Raw genomic sequence first — 20,405 nt, 5'->3', positions numbered from 1 at the left:
GCCCAATAAAAGTGTGGTGTAGAGAGAGAAGTGTCCAAACCTACGTATGATCTGGTATGTTCAGGACCCAACAACAAAATGAACAATGCAAAGGACACTCTTCCAGGTAAAATTGAGTGTTGTTTGTATTCTGTTTTAATCATTAATAATGTCATTATTTTATTTATATACACTACCCATATTTCATCATCGAACTCTAACAGTTCAGTATAGGAAGGTTTCTCCTTTACTTTATGTTCAAATATTTGGGAAGATTTTTTATTCAGTGAATAGTGTAAAGGTTAATCCCAAAATGTAAAATTAATAATTTGCAAATATATCATTCTATAAATGATATTGCTTCATACACACCAGAATGTGATTTATTTGTAATACTGTACTAACTCCACCCAATTTACTGTTCTCTAGATAGGTGCTGACGCAACAAGGTTTGGGGTTTTCCTGCTATAAAAATACCAACGGAAATTAAACAAAATACCAAGCAGGAAGGTTTAGACTGTCATGCAATCAAAATACAAACAACACTGGTAAAAAGAGAGCTGTCAGTGTGGTTGGACTAGCCATACACATTTAGTGTTATGTTTTAAATAGACCACTTGATAACATTTGGATAAAAGCTAAATGTTCATACCCTGTGAACAATAGCCCTGTTTTGCTGTTGTTAATGACAACCCTGTTCAACTCCTCCCAGGAGATAGTGTTTATGCTGCATGGACTGAATGTGACACAGAGAAACAGACACATCTACTTCGTATTTCTTCTTATCACATATCTCTTCACCATTTTTATTAATCTAACATTGATCCTCACAATATTTCTGGAAAATATGTTGCAAACCCCAATGTATTTATTCCTCTGTAATCTGTGTATTAATGGTATCATTGGTGCTTCATCTTTCTACCCAAAGATACTTTATGACATTTCATTTGACTCTCATGTGATAACATACAGTGGGTGCTTTACCCAGATATATGTAATCTACTTCTATGTTTTCTGTGAATTTACCAACTTAACAGTGATGGCTTATGACCGATATGTTGCCATCTGTAAGCCACTCCACTACCACTTTTTTATGACTATTAGAAAAGTGTGGACACTGATTCTTCTAACATGGCTTTTCTCATTGATGGAAGTTACTATTGGAATAGTGCTAACAGCTAGGTTACCCCTCTGTGGTGTTGACATTGATAAACTCTACTGCTCAAACTGGGCTGTGGTGAAGCTGTCTTGCATTGACATCACTCTGAACAACCTCTACGGTTTCATTTTCACATCAACTCAAGTCTCACAAACAATACTTATCCTGGTATCATATGTGAACATCATCAAAGCATCTTTGCGTTCTCAGGCAGGAAGGAAGAAGTTCATGCAAACCTGTGTACCTCATCTGATCACACTGATTAACTTCACCATATCTCTTGTCTTTGATGTGATGTTCGCTCGATATGGCAGCAACACCAGTCTGTTGGCCCTGAGGAATATCATGGCTGTAGAGTTTCTGGTTGTTCCTCCTCTGATAAACCCTATCATATATGGGATGAACCTCAGTCAGATTCGGAATAGAGTAAGAAAGATGTTCAATTGTAAAGTTTCTGCTGTAAGCTAAATTTTTTGTTGTTTGGTGTAAATGTGATTTGGAAGAGATGTACATATACTGATGGGGTCAATGGGTCGCAGACACTAAGCAGTTTAATTGAATATCAAAGATATGCAAATACTAAACATATGTACTTAATTTTTACTTTATAAACATGTCCCAATTTTGGGGGGATTTTTATTCAGTACAACAATACATTATTTCAGCTGTAAATCTCTGTTTTGTTAAACCTCCGTAGTTTTTGATCAATGATTTAACTGAAAAATATAATAACTTTACAGAGACATTTATGGATGTCTCAGAATTTATTGTTAGAAATTATAGTTAGATCAACTTAACTAGCAGTGCAGATACAGTATGTATAACTGGTAATTAATGTGCACCTCAATTACAGTAATTTGTTAAAATCTATGATAGGAAAATGTCTAGCTGAGTATCGTTACAGTAATAATACACTCATAAAATATTTTTGATTAACAAAAATAAATAAATAATTAAACCATGTGATGGCTAATAGTTTTAACAAATTATATGTGAAACCATAACAAACAATGCTTGAAATGTCAAAGTTGTTTGAGTGGCTTTCTGTATCACTATATTTGCTGGAGATAATCAGAATAAAAGACCAATACAGCAGATTTTACTCATAGTATAGGGTTGTTCTATTAGTACAAAAAACAGAAATATTATGGGCAAAATGAACAAATAAAAACAGAACAATAAAGGAATACCCCAACTTATCCCACTAGACTTGGTACCCTTTCCAAGATCAATACCCCAAAAGTGTTCACCACCTTTTCCCCACACCTCCCAGACCATCTTGTCTCGTTCCCTTTTGGTGCAAGGGATCTTGTATCAAGATTAGATCCATTAATTAACCTGCCTGCAAGGTTATATTTCTATAGAATCATAAAAAGGTAGGGCCTGAAACAAGAGAGATAGTATAGTAAAAGCAAGATCCACTGTCAAGAAATCTGTCATCAAAGTCCGGTGGCTACATTGAAGAATCTAAAATGAAAAGGCTTTTAAATTGTTAAACACATGTGTGTTATTTGATAGTTTTGATGTTTACACTATTATTTTACAATGTGGAAAATAGTAAAAACATAGAACAATCCCTGAGTGAGGTTTGTGTGGGCTATATGTGAGAGAATTCTTATCTAGGCTGGAATAAAATGATGTACTACACACAATGAGTACCATGCGTGTCATGAAGTATGTCAGTAGACCATCCACCATCAGATGGTTTGGAGAGTGTTTTTTATATTCCGTTCAACTCATCCGTGAAACATATGGAGGTATTGCTATGGCTTGGGCAGGAATGGCTGCAACTTTATTTTCATTTACTGTACAATGAGGATCTCTGAATGGTCTGGTAGAAACTCACTAATTAGAACTCTAAGGCAGGTAAGACAGATTTTCTTTCACACAATAACAGTTTATTATATTTGCAAATAGAGACAGAGAGAGACTAACTCCAGAACAGTGAAAGTCTGTCTGATATACAGTTAAAAAAAATCAACATGTTTATATGGTCTAAACCAGTTTGGTTTAATCCTCTTGTCAGTTTCATTCTCCTCCGCAAGTTTCCAAATACCTCCAGACTTCCAACTGTCCACCGATGTCTTGTCCCTTTCCAAATTACAGCACCATCAACATATCTTGTATTCTTCCTACTTGTCTAAAAACAGGCTCGGTACCTATCTAATCGGTCCAATACTAAGCTAGTAGTTCTCAACTCCCCTATACTGTTGTAGAATTAATAAATACATCAGCTCAATACATTTCTATAACAATGGCTTTTCATGATTGTCACGTCCTGGCTCTGCGCTGGGCTGGGGCCATAAGCCAGGACCGGATAGAAGGTGGTGCCTCTAGGCACCTCCACTCAGTTTGGTCTCCCCAATTGGAGGCAGGTGTAGATCCAATTGGGGACCCTATTTATGTTCTGTGTTTGGCCACATCCGGTGTGGTTCATTTTTGTTTTGTTTTGTACTGAACGCCCTACGTCACTGGTTGCTGCTTTTGTTTTGTTTTGTTTTTGATTAAAACTATGGATTACTACCACCCTTTCGTCTCTGCGCCTGTGTCCTACCACCACCGTGACAATGATGCAGCAGGATACGGACCAAAACATTTCCCGGTTGCTACCAAAGAATTCTTCTGGGCCAACAAATCTTAAGTTATTGAGTGGCCAAAACAATCCCGATCTGAAGACAAGACTGAAGCAAAAGGCCCAAAGCAAACATGAACTGAAGATGGTTCAGGGCATAAGAAGGACATCCCACCCTGCGCCTGGTGAAGCCTATGGATTACATACTTCAGGAAATGATTGCATGCAAGTGATATGCGACTGTTATGACCCAGCAGCTTGTCTAGGGAACAAGAGGTTGCAACATAAAACACCCCCCGCCCCACCCCAACCTAGTGTGTTTTGAAAATGACCGCCTACGTGTAGAATGTAGACCCCAGGGCGGCTTCCCTATTCCCTGTCCCCAAAAATACAATCGAAAAGGGCCAATAACCAAAAATAATAGCAATGCTTACAAAAATAAACAAAGAAAATATCTACCAGAGCTACATAAGGACAAAGAGACAACTGAATTCTGATGTGACAACACCAAAACTTTCTCTTCAGGATACTTCCAGGGCTATATTCACAGAGTGTGGCGCGGGAAGGAACTGGCAGTCAGCGGTAGTGCATTGCCTGATGGGCAAGTTGAAATGGCAGTGGGATGCACCAATCCTGTCGATCCTAATGTGAATAAGATGAGGAGAGCTGAACATAGAACACAAACAACAACTCAAGGACACACACCAATGTGTGGGGATGTAACAGTGAACGAGCACAAAGCTGATTTACTTTGTTATACATAATGTCAGTCAGTGCAAATATGGTTGGTACCCTAAAACGTGTGGAGATTTCTATATACTTTGCCCGGATTAAATACAAGTCAGTCATATGGATTAAATACAAGTCAGTACACAACCTACGCAACAACCTCAGGGTTTTCTACAAACAGAAAATAGATTTCTTATGGAGTTCAGTGAATTTCAGAAGTCCTATAGTGAAAAATGTTGCTCAATGTCAACACAATGTATTGCTAAACAATGGGACCTGAAGAATGTTGTAGAAATCCCATAAAAGTGAACAGGGGACAGAAAAATTAACTGTGCATCAGTTAGGAATGTATGAAGTTATATATTCCAACAGTCTGCTAATTATGAAGTTCGGACAGTATTTATAGCATAAGTGGTGTAAAAAAAATAACAATAACATCTCAGAAGTATGAAGAACATCTAGTTAGGGGTGCTAATATTCCTTTACTAACTGCATTGTGGGTTATATCAATAATGAGGAACTATGAGAAAGATTTAAAGTGTGGCTGCAAGCATGCTACATTAAAAATTAGAATGGCACAGATTTCAGCTAACTATTGCAATGTTTGGAGAGCGTGGAGGGAATAATGATCAGTTCCAAATACCAGGAAATGTTGGCACAAAATGTTCAGGCGTCCGTTATAAAGCTGAAGAAGATAAAGTTCACCTTTCAGCACGACTACGACCCAAAGCTCACATCCAAATCCACAAAAACATGGTTTCACCAGAAGAAGATTAATGTTTTGGAATGGCTCAGCCAGAGTCCAGACCTATATCCAATTGAACATCTGTGGGGTGATCTGAAGAGGGCTGTGCACAGCAGATATGGAGCGCTTTTGCAAAGAAAATTAGGCAAATATTGCCACGTCAAATGTGCCATGCTAAGAGACTGTTATGGAAATTATTGAACTAATGTACATTTGAGAAGTCTGCTTTTCTATTACCTGGTATTTAAGTCTTTGGTTGTGACACACATGTCTGCATAATATCAGAGGTACTCTGACCATCAGTTCATCTGCCTAGACCAATAAAGGTATCTGTCCTTTGTTCCTTAGGAATGTAGGAGAGGGGGATCTGGTATTTGCCTAGGGGGTATCATTGACTGGTATCGGCAGATTATAGGGTTGCTCATAAATCTGTACATCTGTAAAACTCATTAGAGCTTCTATTGTCTGTCCAGATGCTGTAAGTCCTCTTCAGAGTAAAAGAGGCTATCCATGTGGGGAAGGACAGCCTGCACCTTGTGTGAAACCTAGGTAGTAATAGAACAAAGGGAATGTGTTCTGTTGAGTTAGGACAGCTGTGCAGTTTCATTTCCTTATAAGTAATTTTTTTTAAATGAAGGGAAAAATAAACCTTCCTGTCACGGTTGACAGTTGATTATACAGAGTTGACAGTACTTATTAAGGCCTGAATGTGCAAAGAATTAATGCATATTTTATTTTGGGTTCTTTCTTAGAATATTGGAATTGGAACCAAGATTTTGTCATGGTTGTGGTGGGAGAAGGACACAGGTGCAGAGTAAAGGTAACTTAAATAATCCATGTTTTAATAAAGAAGGATTCAAACAAACAAAAAGCAGAAACCAGTGACCTGGGTCGTCTAAAACAGGACAAAACCAAAATGAACCACGCTGGCTTGGCCAACACCATGAACTTAAATAGGGTCCCCAATTGGAGGCAACACCGGCGGAGGCTCAGCACACGGGGCTGCCGGCACAGGCCGGGGAAGAGGAGGGACAGGAGACGGGAGAGCTGGCGGAGGGACCGGAGCCGGCGGGAGAGCCGGCGGAGGAGCAGGAGCCGGGGGACCCGGCGGAGGGCCAGGAGCCTGTGGGAGAGCCGGCAGAGGAGCAGGAGCCGACGGAGCCGACGGAGCCGGCGGAGCCAGCGGAGGGTCAACGGCCGGCGGAGGAGCAGGAGTCGGGGGAGCCGGCGGAGGGCCAACAGCCGGTGGAGGAGCAGGAGACGTGGGAGCCGGCAGTGGGCCAACAGCCGGCGGAGGAGAGACGGCCCAGGGTTAGGAGCCGGCGGAGGGACGAGGCGGCGGCGGCCAGTCATCGGCGGCCTCTCATCGGCGGCCTCGGGTGGCGGCGGCCAGTCATCGGCGGCCTCGGGCAGCGGCGGCCAGTCATCGGCGGCCTCGGGCGGCGGCGGCCAGTCTTCGGCGGGTTCCAGTCTTGGCTGCGGCTCCCAGGCAGCGGGGGGCGCTGGCGGCGCTGGCTGTGGCTCCCAGGCAGCGGGGGGCGCTGGCGGTGGTGGCTGAGGCTCCCAGGCAGCAGGGGGCGCTAGCGGCGCTGGCTGCGGCTCCCAGGCAGCAGGGGGCGCTGGTTGCGAGTACCGGTACGGCTGGTCCCGAAAGCCCCACCAGTCCTCACTTCGCCCTACATCCAGGAAAGCCCCCACTGGCCCCACCGGCGTTGTTGCCCGACACCTAGGAGCTGGCACCGGGCAGGGCTGGGGCAACTGGACCACCTCACACGTGAGCATAGGTGGCAAGGTCGCGTCCTTCCACTCCTCCAGGGATGGCGGCCACACCTCAGGGTCCTCCGCTTGCCCCCACAGCCCCCCAAGACACACGGAGGTTTGCTTTCGTCGCCTCTGTCGACGTCTCCTCTTGGGTGGACGCTGTGTTAGCCTGGTGTGCCGCAGGGGACGGTAGGCGTTCTCCTCCTCCTCCGTGTCGCTGTCAGGCCAACCGAGGAGTTCCCCTACCGTCCATTTCTGCCGTGTCTCTTTGAGGTGGTTCATTCTGTCACGGTTGTGGTGGGAGAAGGACACAGGCGCAGAGTAAAGGTAACTTAAATAATCCATGTTTTAATAAAGAAGGATTCAAACAAACAAAAAGCAGCAACCAGTGACCTGGGCCGTCTAGAACAGAACAAAACCAAAATGAACCACGCTGGCTTGGCCAACACCACGAACTTAAATAGGGTCCCCAATTGGAGGCAACACCTGCCTCCAATTGGGGAGACCAAAGAGGATTAGAGGTGGCTAGATGCCACCTCCTGTCCTGTCCTGGCTATGCCCCGAGCCCAGCGCAGAGATGGCTAGGGGCACAGCCAGGACGTGACAGATTTGTTAAGAACTGGATTCGATAAGCAGAATCGGGATTGGCATCAGAAATGATATAATTGAAACGATACCCAACCCTAATGTGGACACCTCACATAATCTTCATATCACATGTCGCTAAGGGAGTTCAGATACTCTGATTCTACTCCATAAAAGGGAGGTGCTGAGAGTGGAAGATTGTCTTACCCAGGCGTGATCTTGCCTGGTCAGGTGTTAATCTGCTCCAACCTTCAGTACAGAGAAAATACCAAACAAGAATAATCATCACCTTCAAGGAAAACATTACTGATCAATGTCTGGATCGTTAAAAAAGGAACATGAGTTAATATCTTCAAGGGGAACTGACTTTTACTTTTTGGTGTGATTGCTTGATTTGTATTATTTTCATCTTACATTCTGTTCATTAATTTAAATGTTTCTCCCTATATGTATGTTCCATCATTTGTGATGATATTGTTTTCACTAATGTTCCATTTACAGCAGGGTTGTTTTGGATTGTCCTTATATGAATATGATCTCATGGATCTGAATACAAACTACACAGTTTGAAAAAGAACTATTAATGTTGTGTAGTGGACAGTGCCCCAGTGTGGTTGGTGGTTACTGAGGAGGCATTATATTATTTTAAATATATAAAGCAATAATTTGTGTCTGCTGTTAATGACAACCCTGTTTAATTCCTCCCAGGAGATAGTGTTTGTGCTGCATGGATTAACATTTACGCAGACAAATGGACACATCTACTTTGTATTTATTCTTCTGCTATATCTCTTCACCATTTTTATTAATTTAACATTGGTTTTTGCTATTGCTCTGGAGAAAATGTTGCATGACCCAATGTATTTATTCCTCTGTAATCTGTGTTTTAATGGTATAATTGGTGCTTCATCTTTCTACCCAAAAATACTTTATGACATTTTATTTGACTCTCATGTGATAACATACATTGGGTGCTTGACCCAGGTATTTGTAATCTACTCCTATATTTACTGTGAATGTACTAACCTGACTGTAATGGCTTATGACAGATATGTTGCCATCTGTAAGCCACTCCACTACCACTCTATTATGACTACTAACAACATGTGGACACTGATTTTTCTAACATGGCTTTTCTCATGGCTGGAATGTGGCATCGGTATGGGATTGTTAGTTAGGTTACCCCTCTGTAATATCAATATCGATAAACTATATTGCTCCAACTGGGCAGTGGTGAAGCTTTCATGCATTGATACAACTCTGAACAACATATATGGCTTTATTCAAATATTTTTTCACGTTTCTCAATTTACATTTATTGTTATTTCCTATTTGAATATCATCCGTGCATGTTTGCATTCCCGAGCACATAGGAGTAAATTCACGCAGACCTGTCTGCCTCATCTGATTATACTGACTAACTTCCTCATATCTCTTCTCTTTGATGTGATGTACGCTCGCTATGGCAGCAACACCAGTCTGTTGGCCCTGAGGAATATCATGGCTGTGGAGTTTCTAGTTGTTCCTCCTCTGGTAAATCCTATCATATATGGAATGAACCTCAGTCAGATTCGGAACAGAGTTGGTCAGATGTTCAACCGTAAAGTTGCTGTTTGAAAATAAATATATTGTTGCTATGCACTTGTGTGTATCGTGTTTGTCAATTTGACATAAATCTGTGTTCTGGAACTTGAACAATAACAAGTAAAAATTGCAGCACTGTCTTAATTTAAACATTATTCTTTCAAGTATGAATATTAAGATTTTTCTTTTCTGTTGGGCCTATTTAGTTTTCATATTTATTTGTCATGGCATTAACTTCCATGACATTTTTGGAATTAATGACTTCAGTGTTTGGGTTCATGAAATCATCTTGTTACCTTGCCTGTCACGTCAAATTAGCTGATTAGTTAGTTGAACCACCTGTAAGGAGGAAACCATACACCAACTATTTAAACAATACACCACTCCGTCAAGGAACTTTCATTTTAAACTTTTAAATGTCTTACCTTGTTTTGATGTTTTTTAATTGCCAGTCAGCTCAATATTGTCTAAGTTCCTCCTTTTGATTCAATAATTTGTGACGATGTAATTTTTTAACTACAATGCTTTGACTACATACAAAAGTGATATATTGATCACAGTATTGTTCTGTACTGTAGGTGGATCTTGAAGTTGGGTGGTTTTGGTTTTTCCTGTAAACAATTTCATGTTTAATATTCTTTATTGAGCTTCATTTTCTTTCATTTTCTTTGTTTTAAACCAAAGTAGGTTGTTCAAAATATTTTGCTCATTTTTGTTTGGATCTAAAGAATCTATAATATGAATATTGTACACCGCTGAGCCAAAACATTATGACCACCTGCCTATTATACTGTTGGTCCTCTGTGTGCCGCCCAAATGGCACCAACTCGGTGAGGCATTGATTGAGGCCAGGGGAATTTGCTGTAGGCACTTGGACGGTGGACAGGGATCGTCATGGGCACTCTGACCGTTATGTGACTACGCAGCCCCGTACACAGCAAGGTGTGCTGCACTGTGAGTGAAACATTCCTCCCGTAAAAACACCATTAAAATGTTTTGTGACTTGTTTTGTATGTTTTGTAGACCTGCTGTTGGTTCGGACCAGACGGGATAGCCTTCATTGCCCTCGCGCATCGACAAACCTTGAGCGCACAACACCCGGTTGCCGGTTAGGTACTCACCACTGCTGACCGGGAGCACCCTACAAGCCTTGTTGTTTCAGATATGCTCTGACCCAGTCGTCTGGCCATAATAATTTGGCCTTGTCAAAGTTGCTCAGGGTTTTACTCCAGCCAATTTCTCCTGCATCAAACATGTTAACAATGAGAGGTGATTGTTCACTTACCATCTAATCTACCCAGACCTTGACTGGTGTACAGTGAGGAGAACAAGTATTTGATAATCCGCCAATTTTGCAGGTTTTCCCACTTACAAAGCATGTAAAAGTCTGTCATTTTATCATAGGTACTCTTCAACTGTGAGTGGTGGAATCTAAAACAAAAATCCAGAATAAAACATTGTATGATTTTTAAGTAAATTCTTTGCATTTTATTGCATGACATAACTATTTGATACATCTGAAAAGCAGAACTTAATATTTGGTACAGAAACCTTTGTTTGCAGTTACAGAGATCATAAGTTTCCTGTAGTTCTTGACCAAGCTAAATTTTTGTCTCATCAGACCACATGACCTCCCATTCCTCCTCTGGATCATCTAGATGGTCATTGGCAAACTTCAGATGGACCTGGACATGTGCTGGCTTGAGCAGGGGGACCTTGTGTGCGCTGCAGGATTTTCATCCATCAAGATGTGCCATGCTAATAGACTGCTACCCAAAAAGACTGCATGCTGTAATAAAATCAAAAGCTGTTTAAACAAAGTATTAGTTTAAGGGTGTGCACACTTGTGCAACCAGGTTATTGTGAGTTTTTTATTCTTCCCCCTCAAAGATTTCAATTTGTTTTTCAATTGAATTGTTCACGTTATAGGTCACATTAAAGGTGGAATAAGAACCTGGCATTTTAACAGGATTGTGTAGATTTTAATGAACATTCAACTCTTTATTTAGGCTAGTATTGAAACATTATAAATTCAACATGTCACACATTACCGTTTTTCAATAGGAGATTAAGCATTCTTGTGTAGGCTAATTAATCAAATTTAAATCAAAAATGCAAATCTAAATAATTATTCATGAAAATAAATACAAGATTTTTTTTTGCAATCACCAATTACCAATTCAACAAATGTATTACACAGTTATTGTATTATTAGGAGAGCAAAATAAAATTGCATACACATCCTATCATCTCTCTGAATTTTCTCTTGGCGGCTTTTGTATGGTGACTGTTGAACAATGGAGATGGAGCTACTGCCACCCCTTCATATATTTTTAACTATATTGATGTCACAGCTGTGTATACAGATGGTCAGTGCTACGTCAGCGCTAAGAATCACATCAGCAACTGACGATGGACAGCTCTGCTCCTACAGTAGATGTTGACAGTACTCAGCAGTAAAACTATATGAAGATTTTAGATGATAGCGACGTAGTCAAAAATCACTAATATCAGTTGGGTGAGAAAAGCACCAAAATCACAACTGTTTGAATTAAGGAAAACTCACAATACCTGACCGAAAAGGCCAAAGCATCGCTTGTCAGTTTTCTAACTTCAGATGTTCAAATATGGAACTTGGATAGTAGAGTAATACTGTTTAATCTTGGATTGAGACTGGTTTTCTAACTGTACCTCTAATACTAAAAACCTTTACGTATAGTGGGGAGAACAAGTATTTTATACACTGCCGATTTTGCAGGTTTTCCCACTTACAAAGCATTTAGAAGGATATAATCTTTATCATAGGTACTTCAAATGTGAGTGACTGAATCTAAAACAAAAATCCAGAAAATCTAATTGTATGATTTTTATGTAATTCATTTGTATTTTATTGCATGACATAAGTATTTGATACATCAGAAAAGCTGGTTAGGCCACTCCAGGACCTTGAGACGCTTCTTACGGAGCCACTCCTTAGTTGTCCTGGCTGAGTGTTTCGGGTCGTTGTCATGCTGGAAGACCCAGCTATGACACATCTTCAATGCTCTTACTGAGGGAAGGAGGTTGTTGGCCAAAATCTCGCAATATATGGCCCCATCCATCCTCCCCTCAATACGGTGCAGTCGTCCTGTCCCCTTTGCAGAAGAGCATCCCCAAAGAATGATGTTTCCACCTCCATGCTTCACAGTTGGGATGGTTTTCTTGGGGTTGTACTCATCCTTCTTTTTTCTCGAAACACGGCGAGTGGAGTTTAGACCAAAAAGCTCTATTTTGTCTAATCAGACCACATGACCTCCCATTCCTCCTCTTGATCATCCAGATGGTCATTGGCAAACTTCAGACGGGCCTGGACATGCGCTGGCTTGAGCAGGGGGACCTTGCATGCGCTGCAGGATTTTAATCCATGATGGCGTAGTGTGTTAATAATGGTTTTCTTTGAGACTGTGGTCCGAGCTCTCTTCAGGTCATTGACCAGGTCCTGCCGTGTAGTTCTGGGCTTCCTCATTGTAAGTAAGAAAACCTGCAAATTCGGCAGTGTATCAAATACTTGTTCTCCCCACTGTATTTGTTATTTTATCCATTTATTGCTACATGATTCTAGGCTTGATGACCTTGAGTATTCTATTCTGGCACAGTGATTCCTGTATAATGTATCATTTAGTACAGTAAAACAGAATCATTTTAATTAAACCATCAGCAAATTTAAAATTATGTATAAACACGAACAAGTAATGCCATTCCAAGATTTTTCTAACAGCAATGTGGGAGTACATTATATTTCATATCATTTTCATATAGCACTCCCACTTTAGAGGGAGCAGTGTGTCATTACTCCATGCAGCTCACGTTGCTATGACGTTCAAGTCCTCTGATGCGACCCAATAAAAGTGTGGTTCAGATGGTGGAAAAGTGTCATACTCAGGTACGATCTGGCCTGGTCAGGAGAAGGTAATCTACTATGTCCGTCACTATGGAGACCATACAGAATAAGAACTGTGATCAACTTTAAGGTGAACAGGATTTATTTTCTTATATGTTGTTCAAAAACCGTAATCGTGAGTGATTATCTTCAAGAAGAACCTTCATTTAAGACTTTGAAATGAAAATTTGATTGCTTATTTACTTATTTAAGCTCAATATATTCTAGCTTCCTGCCTAACTTTGTTTTTCAAAATAATATTAGGTGGATTCTAAAGCAGATTTATTTTGGGTTGTCCTTTAATCAAAATCATGTTCAAACCTCATTACACTGTTTAAAGAAGAGCTGTCAGTGTTGTAAAGCTGGCGGGGTTGCTGTTCAGACCACAAATACTGTTAGAATGTCTTTAAATTTGGATGAACTGTAAACACTAATGACATCTCAGTTCAACTCCTCCCTGGAGAAAGTGTTTGTGCTGCATGGACTGAACTTGACGCAGACAAGCAGACACATCTATTTTGTATTTATTCTCATCCTGTACCTCTTCACCATTTTTATTAATTCAACACTGATCTTAACTATTGTTCTAGAGAAAATGTTACGTGACCCAATGTATTTATTCCTCTGTAATCTGTGTATTAATGGGATCATTGGTGCTTCATCTTTCTACCCAAAGATACTTTATGACATTTCATTTGACTCTCATGTAATAACATACATTGGGTGCTTGACACAGATATTAGTCATCTACTTCTATGTTTATTGTGAATTTACCAACTTAACAATGATGGCTTATGACAGATATGTTGCCATCTGTAGGCCACTCCACTACCACTGTATTATGACTATTAGAAAAGTGTGGACACTGATTCTTCTAACATGGCTTTTCTCATTGCTAGAAGTCACCATTGGGATAGTACCAACAGTTAGGTTACCTCTCTGTGGTGTTGACATTGATAAACTCTACTGCTCAAACTGGGCAGTTGTGCAGCTCTCATGTGTTGACACGACTGGGAACAACATCGCTGGCTTTATTTTCATATGTTCTCATTTCTTCCAAGCATTGCTTATTCTGATTTCCTATGTTAACATCATCAAAGCATCTTTACGTTCCCGGGCAGATAGGAGGAAGTTCATGCAGACCTGTCTGCCTCATATTATCACCCTGGCTAACTTCTCTACATCCATATTCTTTGACTCGATTTATGCTCGTTATGGCAGTAACACCAGTCTGTTGGCCCTGAGGAATATCATGTCTGTGGAGTTCCTAGTTGTTCCTCCTCTGTTAAATCCTATCATATATGGGATGAAACTCACTCAGATTCAAAATCGAGTACGACAAATGTTTTACATTGAAGTTGCTGTAGTTAGATTGAGGTAATGCAGCTAGGCATTTCTGTGTATCAACGTGTGCTTTGACAATTTCTAAATATTAAAATCATGAAGTTTTATCATTTGGTTTTGTCAGATTTTTCTGTCAAGATTTTTCTGTCTTGTTTATTACTATGGCAGATTATAATTTTTTTTATAACAAATATACTCTTTTACATAATGGAATCATAATTTTCACAATGAAAATAAATGTGTGTGTCAGTAAATTGAACCACCTGCCAAGAAACTGTACACAAAATGAATAACACAATCAATTATGCAGAAATATTTCTGAATGTTTTAAGAGAGAAACCACATGATCATTTTTATTCCAAAATATATTATTTTCCCAAAGTCCAACTGAATTGTTTTAAAACTGTTTTGTGTATGTATATTGCTCAACATAATTATTGCTACCTCAGGTACATTTAAGCAAAAAAATACATTGAAAATCATCAAAAATATTCATGAAAAGAAAGATGTAGAGATAGTAACTACTACAATTATTAGCAAATATGTACAAAAAGGCTGAAAAAAATCGCCACTGTAGTTTAATTGGTTGAGCTTACACTCACATCAAACACTTTAGTGAAACATAAAAAATTTAAATAATGTATTAAATATTTTTTATTCAAAAATCTGTCACAATTATTGGCACCTATATAAAATCATATTAACTAAATCTAAAGTATATTTGGTAACACTTTTTTAAAGGCCAATTGTGTAACACATAATACAGCATTATTCATGTACTCATAATACAATATAATACAGTAATAATGCAGTATAAGCATAATTATAGACACTCGTAAAGACTTGTGAAGGCTCATGATTTTGTAGAAAAATACTCATTTATAATTATAATGACCTATAATGTACAGAAGTATAGTGAAACACAATTACTGGGAAATCTTTTCTCAAGGATCATACAGCATTACAATTACCAACACTGTGATTAATCTAAAAGACGGGGTCAATGAGCTGCAAATCACTATTAGTGCACACTTATTTTCATGGTGTGTAATAGCATACTTAAAAACCACTATAAAGTAATCTTTGATTGCTTTAGGGTAAAATTATGAAATGTCTAATCACACAAACATAATACACAAATTACCATTTATAAAGACTGAATAGGCATTCATAACTGCAGAAAGGATACCCTATTATAAAGTGACAAACCAATGACCATTTCTGAATGAGTTACAAAACATGTATCTTTAATTAAATGACAGAATTATGGACTTTATTATCAAGTTATCAAAATAAATGTTTTCAATGGGTGATAGGTCTGGACTGCGGGCCAGTTTAGCACCTGGACTCTATTACTACACATCCATGCTGTGGTAATACGTGCAGAATGTGGTTTCTCAGAATGTGGACCTCAGTCCATCTTAAATGAGCTCAGGCCCAGAGAAGGCAGAGGTGGTTCTGGACCTTGTTTATGTATGGTATCTTCTTTGCATGGTAGAGTTTTAACTTGCATTGGTGTTCCAACGACATGCTGTGTTCACAGAAAAGGGTTTTCAGAAGTGTTCCTGGGCCCATGTAGTGATTTCCACTGCAGTGATTCAATGCCTGAAGGGCCCGAAGATCATGGCCATCCAATATTGGTTTTCGGCTTTGTCCCTTGCATACAGAGATTTCTCAGGATTTTCAGAATCTTTTAATGATATTGTTTACCACAAATGATGAGATCCCCAAACTATTCATCCTTTATGAATGGCTATTGTTGTATCACTTTATAATAAGGTATCATTTCAGCAGTTGTAGCCCATTAGTAAATGGTTATTGGTGTGTCACTTGATAATAAGCTATCTTTTCAACCTCTCCCCCAAACGGTCCTTGTCCTATACCACCATAGCAACTGGTCACTTCTTGAAGAAGGTCCACCAAACCTCCGTCATTAAGGCTCAAACTGGTAAAACGGTGTGCCTTCGCTATGGCACCTGCTGAAAATCTGACAACAGGTACCCAAAATGTTTAGAGGGGGGAGTCATTTACTGTGACTTCCCTTGAGTTGTGAAATTCCTTAGTCAAAATGTATATATAATTATTAATTTGACAAAAATATTACGTAATGCTGACATTATACTTCTTTGTGCTAATCTAATCAAATGTGACCATTAATATGACTTAATTGCAACTACTATGTTAACTAGATAGCTAGCTACCTTTATTATTAGCTTGTTTTGTCAAGGCACTCCAGAAAATCACATTTTTATATAATTAATTTGCATTTTATTACATGACATACGTATTTGATTAACTGCACCTGTTTGAACACATTACCTGTATTAAAGACACCTGTCCACACACTCAATCAAACAGACTCCAACCTCTCCACAATGGCCAAGACCAGAGAGCTGTGTAAGGACATCAGGGATAAAATTGTAGACATGCACAAGGCTGGGATAAGCTACAGGACAATAGCCAAGCAGCTTAGTGAGAAGGCAACAATTGTTGGTGCAATTATTAGAAAATGGAAGAAGTTCAAGATGACGGTCAGTGTCCCTCGGTCTTGGGCTCCATGCAAGAACTCACCTCATGGGACATCAATGATCATGAGGAAGGTGAGGGATCAGCCCAAAACTACATGGCAGGACCTGGTCAATGACCTGAAGAGAGCGGAGACCACAGTCTCAAAGAAAACGTCATGGATTAAAATTCTGCAGCGCATGCAAGGTCCCCCTGCTCAAGCCAGCGCATGTCCAGGCCCGTCTGAAGTTTGCCAATGACCATCTGGATGATCAAGAGGAGGAATGGGAGGTCATGTGGTCTGATTACACAAAATAGAGCTTTTTGGTCTAAACTCCACTCGCCGTGTTTGGAGAAAGAAGAAGGATGAGTACAACCCCAAGAACACCATCCCAACTGTGAAGCATGGAGGTGGAAACATAATTTTTTGGGGATGCTTTTCTGCAAAGGGGACAGGACGACTACACCGTATTGAGGGGAGGATGGATGGGGCCATGTATTGCGAGATCTTGGCCAACAACCTCCTTCCCTCAGTAAGAGCATTGAAGATGGGTCGTGGCTGGGTCGAAACACACAGCCAGGGCAACTAAGGAGTGGCTCCGTAAGAAGCATCGCAAGGTCCTGGAATGGCCTAGCCAGTCACCAGACCTGAACCCAATAGAAAATCATTGGAGGGAGCTGGATTGATTTCCTGCCTGTTGGGCCCTGAGGTCCTGGTCCAAACCTGCGGAGTACCTGGTTTGGGGGTCTGTTGCTGTCCCTGTCCTTGTCCATCTGGTCATACTTCTGACCTAGTCTAAATATAAATAGACTCTGGATTTAGGCCAGAAAAATTTATTAATTATTCAAATTGAACTCACAGGAAGTATTTGATACACTGCCGATTTTGCAGGTTTACCCTGTCTCGGTAAAAGCACTTTGTGACAACTGCTGTTGTAAGAAGGGCTTTATGAATACATTTGATTGATTGATTGATTGAAAGTCCATATTGCCCAGCGACAGCCCCAAAACCTCAAGGATCTGGAGAAGGTCTGTATGGAGGAGTGGGCCAAAATCCCTGCTGCTGTGTGTACAAACCTTGTCAAGAACTACAGGAAATGTATGATCTTTGAAATTGCAAACAAAGGTTTCTGCTTTTCTGATGTATCAAATACTTGTCATGCAATAAAATGCAAATTAATTATTTACAAATCATACAAGTTGAATCTCACAGTTGAAGAGTACCTATGATAAAAATTACAGACTTCTACATGCTTTGAAAGTGGGTAAAACTGCAAAATCGGCAGTGTATCAAATACTTGTTCTCCCCACTGTAGTCAACATGGAGAACTACTATCCATATGGTTACACCAAAGTCATATTATTGACAACTGGATTTAATAATCCATTCATTTGGGTTTGTAATACACACAGGATAGACCAGTGAACCCCATGTCATTCCAAGATGGAAGAAGAGCTGGCACTCTCAAATTGTACATCTTACTTTTGGACTGACAAAATAATGAAGGTAAACATGTGGACATCGTATCAGATATAGACCCAGGTTATCTATTAATCAGGTCAGCAATCTATGGCAGTATGCCAATGTTACAAACAGGGGAAATGGAGAGAACCCATGCAGTTGATTGCTTGCAAGCAAAATGGGAGATGGGAAACAGTTGCAAACACAGCGGCTTGCAACAAATAGCCAAAGAAACTAACAAAGTGTAGGAATGTAGGAACGGAGGTGACTCAGGTACCTCTATATCTGTCTGATGTAAGATACTGGGAGAGCCTGCCCAGCTAAACGTGCACCATGGACTGGTGACAGAAAACACTCCAGCAGAATTGAAAATCAGCCATTGCCAGCTACAATAGTCATTTCCAAAAGTAATAGTTCCAAAATAGTTCAACGAACAACCCGGGATACCCTTTGTTGTGCTTACCTGAGCAAGCACCTGGAAAATGAAGTAAATAAAGACCTAAACTAATAAAGACCTTCTCCAACCAGAAGCCGTGGATGAACAGAGAGATCCGATAACTTCTAACGGTACGCAGTGCTGCTTTCAGATCTGGCGATGCAGAAGCAGGGTTACAATAGATGGAAACAAGCAGTTCCTGAGCCTGCTGGTGTGAGAACAAAGTGACCTGTATTGCCTGCCTGATGGTAGGAGGGTGAACAGTTTGTGGAATGGATGTGAAGGGTGCTGGGCACTAGTGATGTGCTGGGCGGATTTCACCACCCGTTGCAGGGCGTTCCGGTCGGCCACGGAGCATCCGCCAAACCACACAGTGGCACAGTTCGTCAGAATGCTTTCGATTGTGCAGCAGTAGAGGTTCACAAGGATCTGGGAAGACAGGCAGGCCTTCTTCAGCCTCCTCAAAAAGTACAAGCACTGCTGCACCTTTTTATCAGGTTTGAGGTGATCAGGGTCCAGGATAGGTCATCAGAGATGGAAACCCAGGAATTTGAAGCTGGACACACGCTCCTTCTCAGTGCCATTGATGAGAACTGGGGTGTGACAGCAGCCTTTAGAATTCCTGTAATCCACAAAGAGCTCCTTGGTCTTCTTTTCTGTATAAAGAGGAACAGGGTGTTGTCAGCGAACCATGCCGCCAGTCACGTGAACTCCTCCCTCTAGGCGGACACTAGGGAACCAGTGTTGGGAGGAAGCAGGACTTTAAGTGGGCTGGAAGTGCTTTCAAAGCACTTCATGATCATGGAGATGAGTGCGACAGGTCAGAAGTCATTCAGGTTAGACGCAGACAACTTCTTCTGTACTGGCACAATGGTTGTGATCTTGAAGCACATTGGGACAACCGTCTGGGCCAGTGACAGGTAGAAAGATCTTTGGCCAGCTGTCCAGCGCATGTACTGTGCATATGCCCAGGGTTGCCATCAGGACCAGCAGCCTTGCGTGCATTCACCCTGTTCAGTGCAGACAACACATCTGGATAGGCTGAGGGGGGGACGTCTGGGGGAAGTTCAGCTTTAATGGTTGGCCCTTTGTTGTCCCTGTCAAAGCGTGCGTAGAACCTGTTTAACTTGTCGGTGAAGGAGACGTCACTGGCTGTGTGGGGGTAGGGTTACGTTATTTTTAGGAATCATGGACGCTGCGTCCTCTGGGCTAAAGAGGAGAAGAACCATCCGGCATCTATTCCATGCACAGTTCAAAAGCCAGCATTCGTGATGGTATGGTGGTGCATTAGTTCACCTGGTATGAGTGACTTGACCATCTGTGAAGGCACCATTATTTCTGAACAATTAGCACAGGTTTTGGAGCAACATATGCTGCCATCCAGATGACGTCCTTTTCAGGGAAGGCCTTGCTACATTTTGAATCTATTATAACAGCATGTCTCTGTAGTAAGAGTCCGGGTGCTAAACTGGCCTGTCTGCAGTCCGGACCTGTCACTCGTGAAAAACATTTGGCGCATTATGAAACAAAAAATATGACAAAGGAGACCCCGAACTGTTGAGCAGCTGAAATCCTATATAAAGCAAGAATGGGAATATATTTCACTTTCAAAAGTACAACAATTG

General features: G+C 40.7%; 3 protein-coding genes across 3 annotated transcripts; all 3 read left to right on the top strand.

The window, feature by feature from the left end:
* The first annotated feature begins 664 nt into the window (after nt 1-664).
* Nucleotides 665-1,606, top strand: LOC117594677 (olfactory receptor 4S1-like). The gene has a single exon (XM_034292996.1). It carries the CDS (start codon nt 665-667, stop codon nt 1,604-1,606), a length of 942 nt encoding a protein of 313 aa, XP_034148887.1.
* A 5,395-nt stretch (nt 1,607-7,001) lies between these two features.
* Nucleotides 7,002-9,147, top strand: LOC117594676 (olfactory receptor 8I2-like). Its single transcript, XM_034292995.1, has 2 exons — nt 7,002-7,097; nt 8,239-9,147. The coding sequence occupies exons 1-2, from the start codon at nt 7,002-7,004 to the stop codon at nt 9,145-9,147; spliced, it is 1,005 nt and encodes a 334-aa protein (XP_034148886.1).
* Nucleotides 9,148-13,466: 4,319 nt separating this feature from the next.
* Nucleotides 13,467-14,414, top strand: LOC117594675 (olfactory receptor 4S1-like). The gene has a single exon (XM_034292994.1). The coding sequence runs from the start codon at nt 13,467-13,469 to the stop codon at nt 14,412-14,414; it is 948 nt and encodes a 315-aa protein (XP_034148885.1).
* Nucleotides 14,415-20,405: the final 5,991 nt, after the last annotated feature.

The sequence above is a fragment of the Esox lucius genome, chromosome 7, assembly GCF_011004845.1.
Source record: "Esox lucius isolate fEsoLuc1 chromosome 7, fEsoLuc1.pri, whole genome shotgun sequence".
Classification (NCBI taxonomy): Eukaryota; Metazoa; Chordata; class Actinopteri; order Esociformes; family Esocidae; genus Esox; species Esox lucius.
The sequence above is the reverse complement of the archived record's forward strand: the minus strand, read 5'-3'. Positions and strand labels throughout refer to the sequence as shown.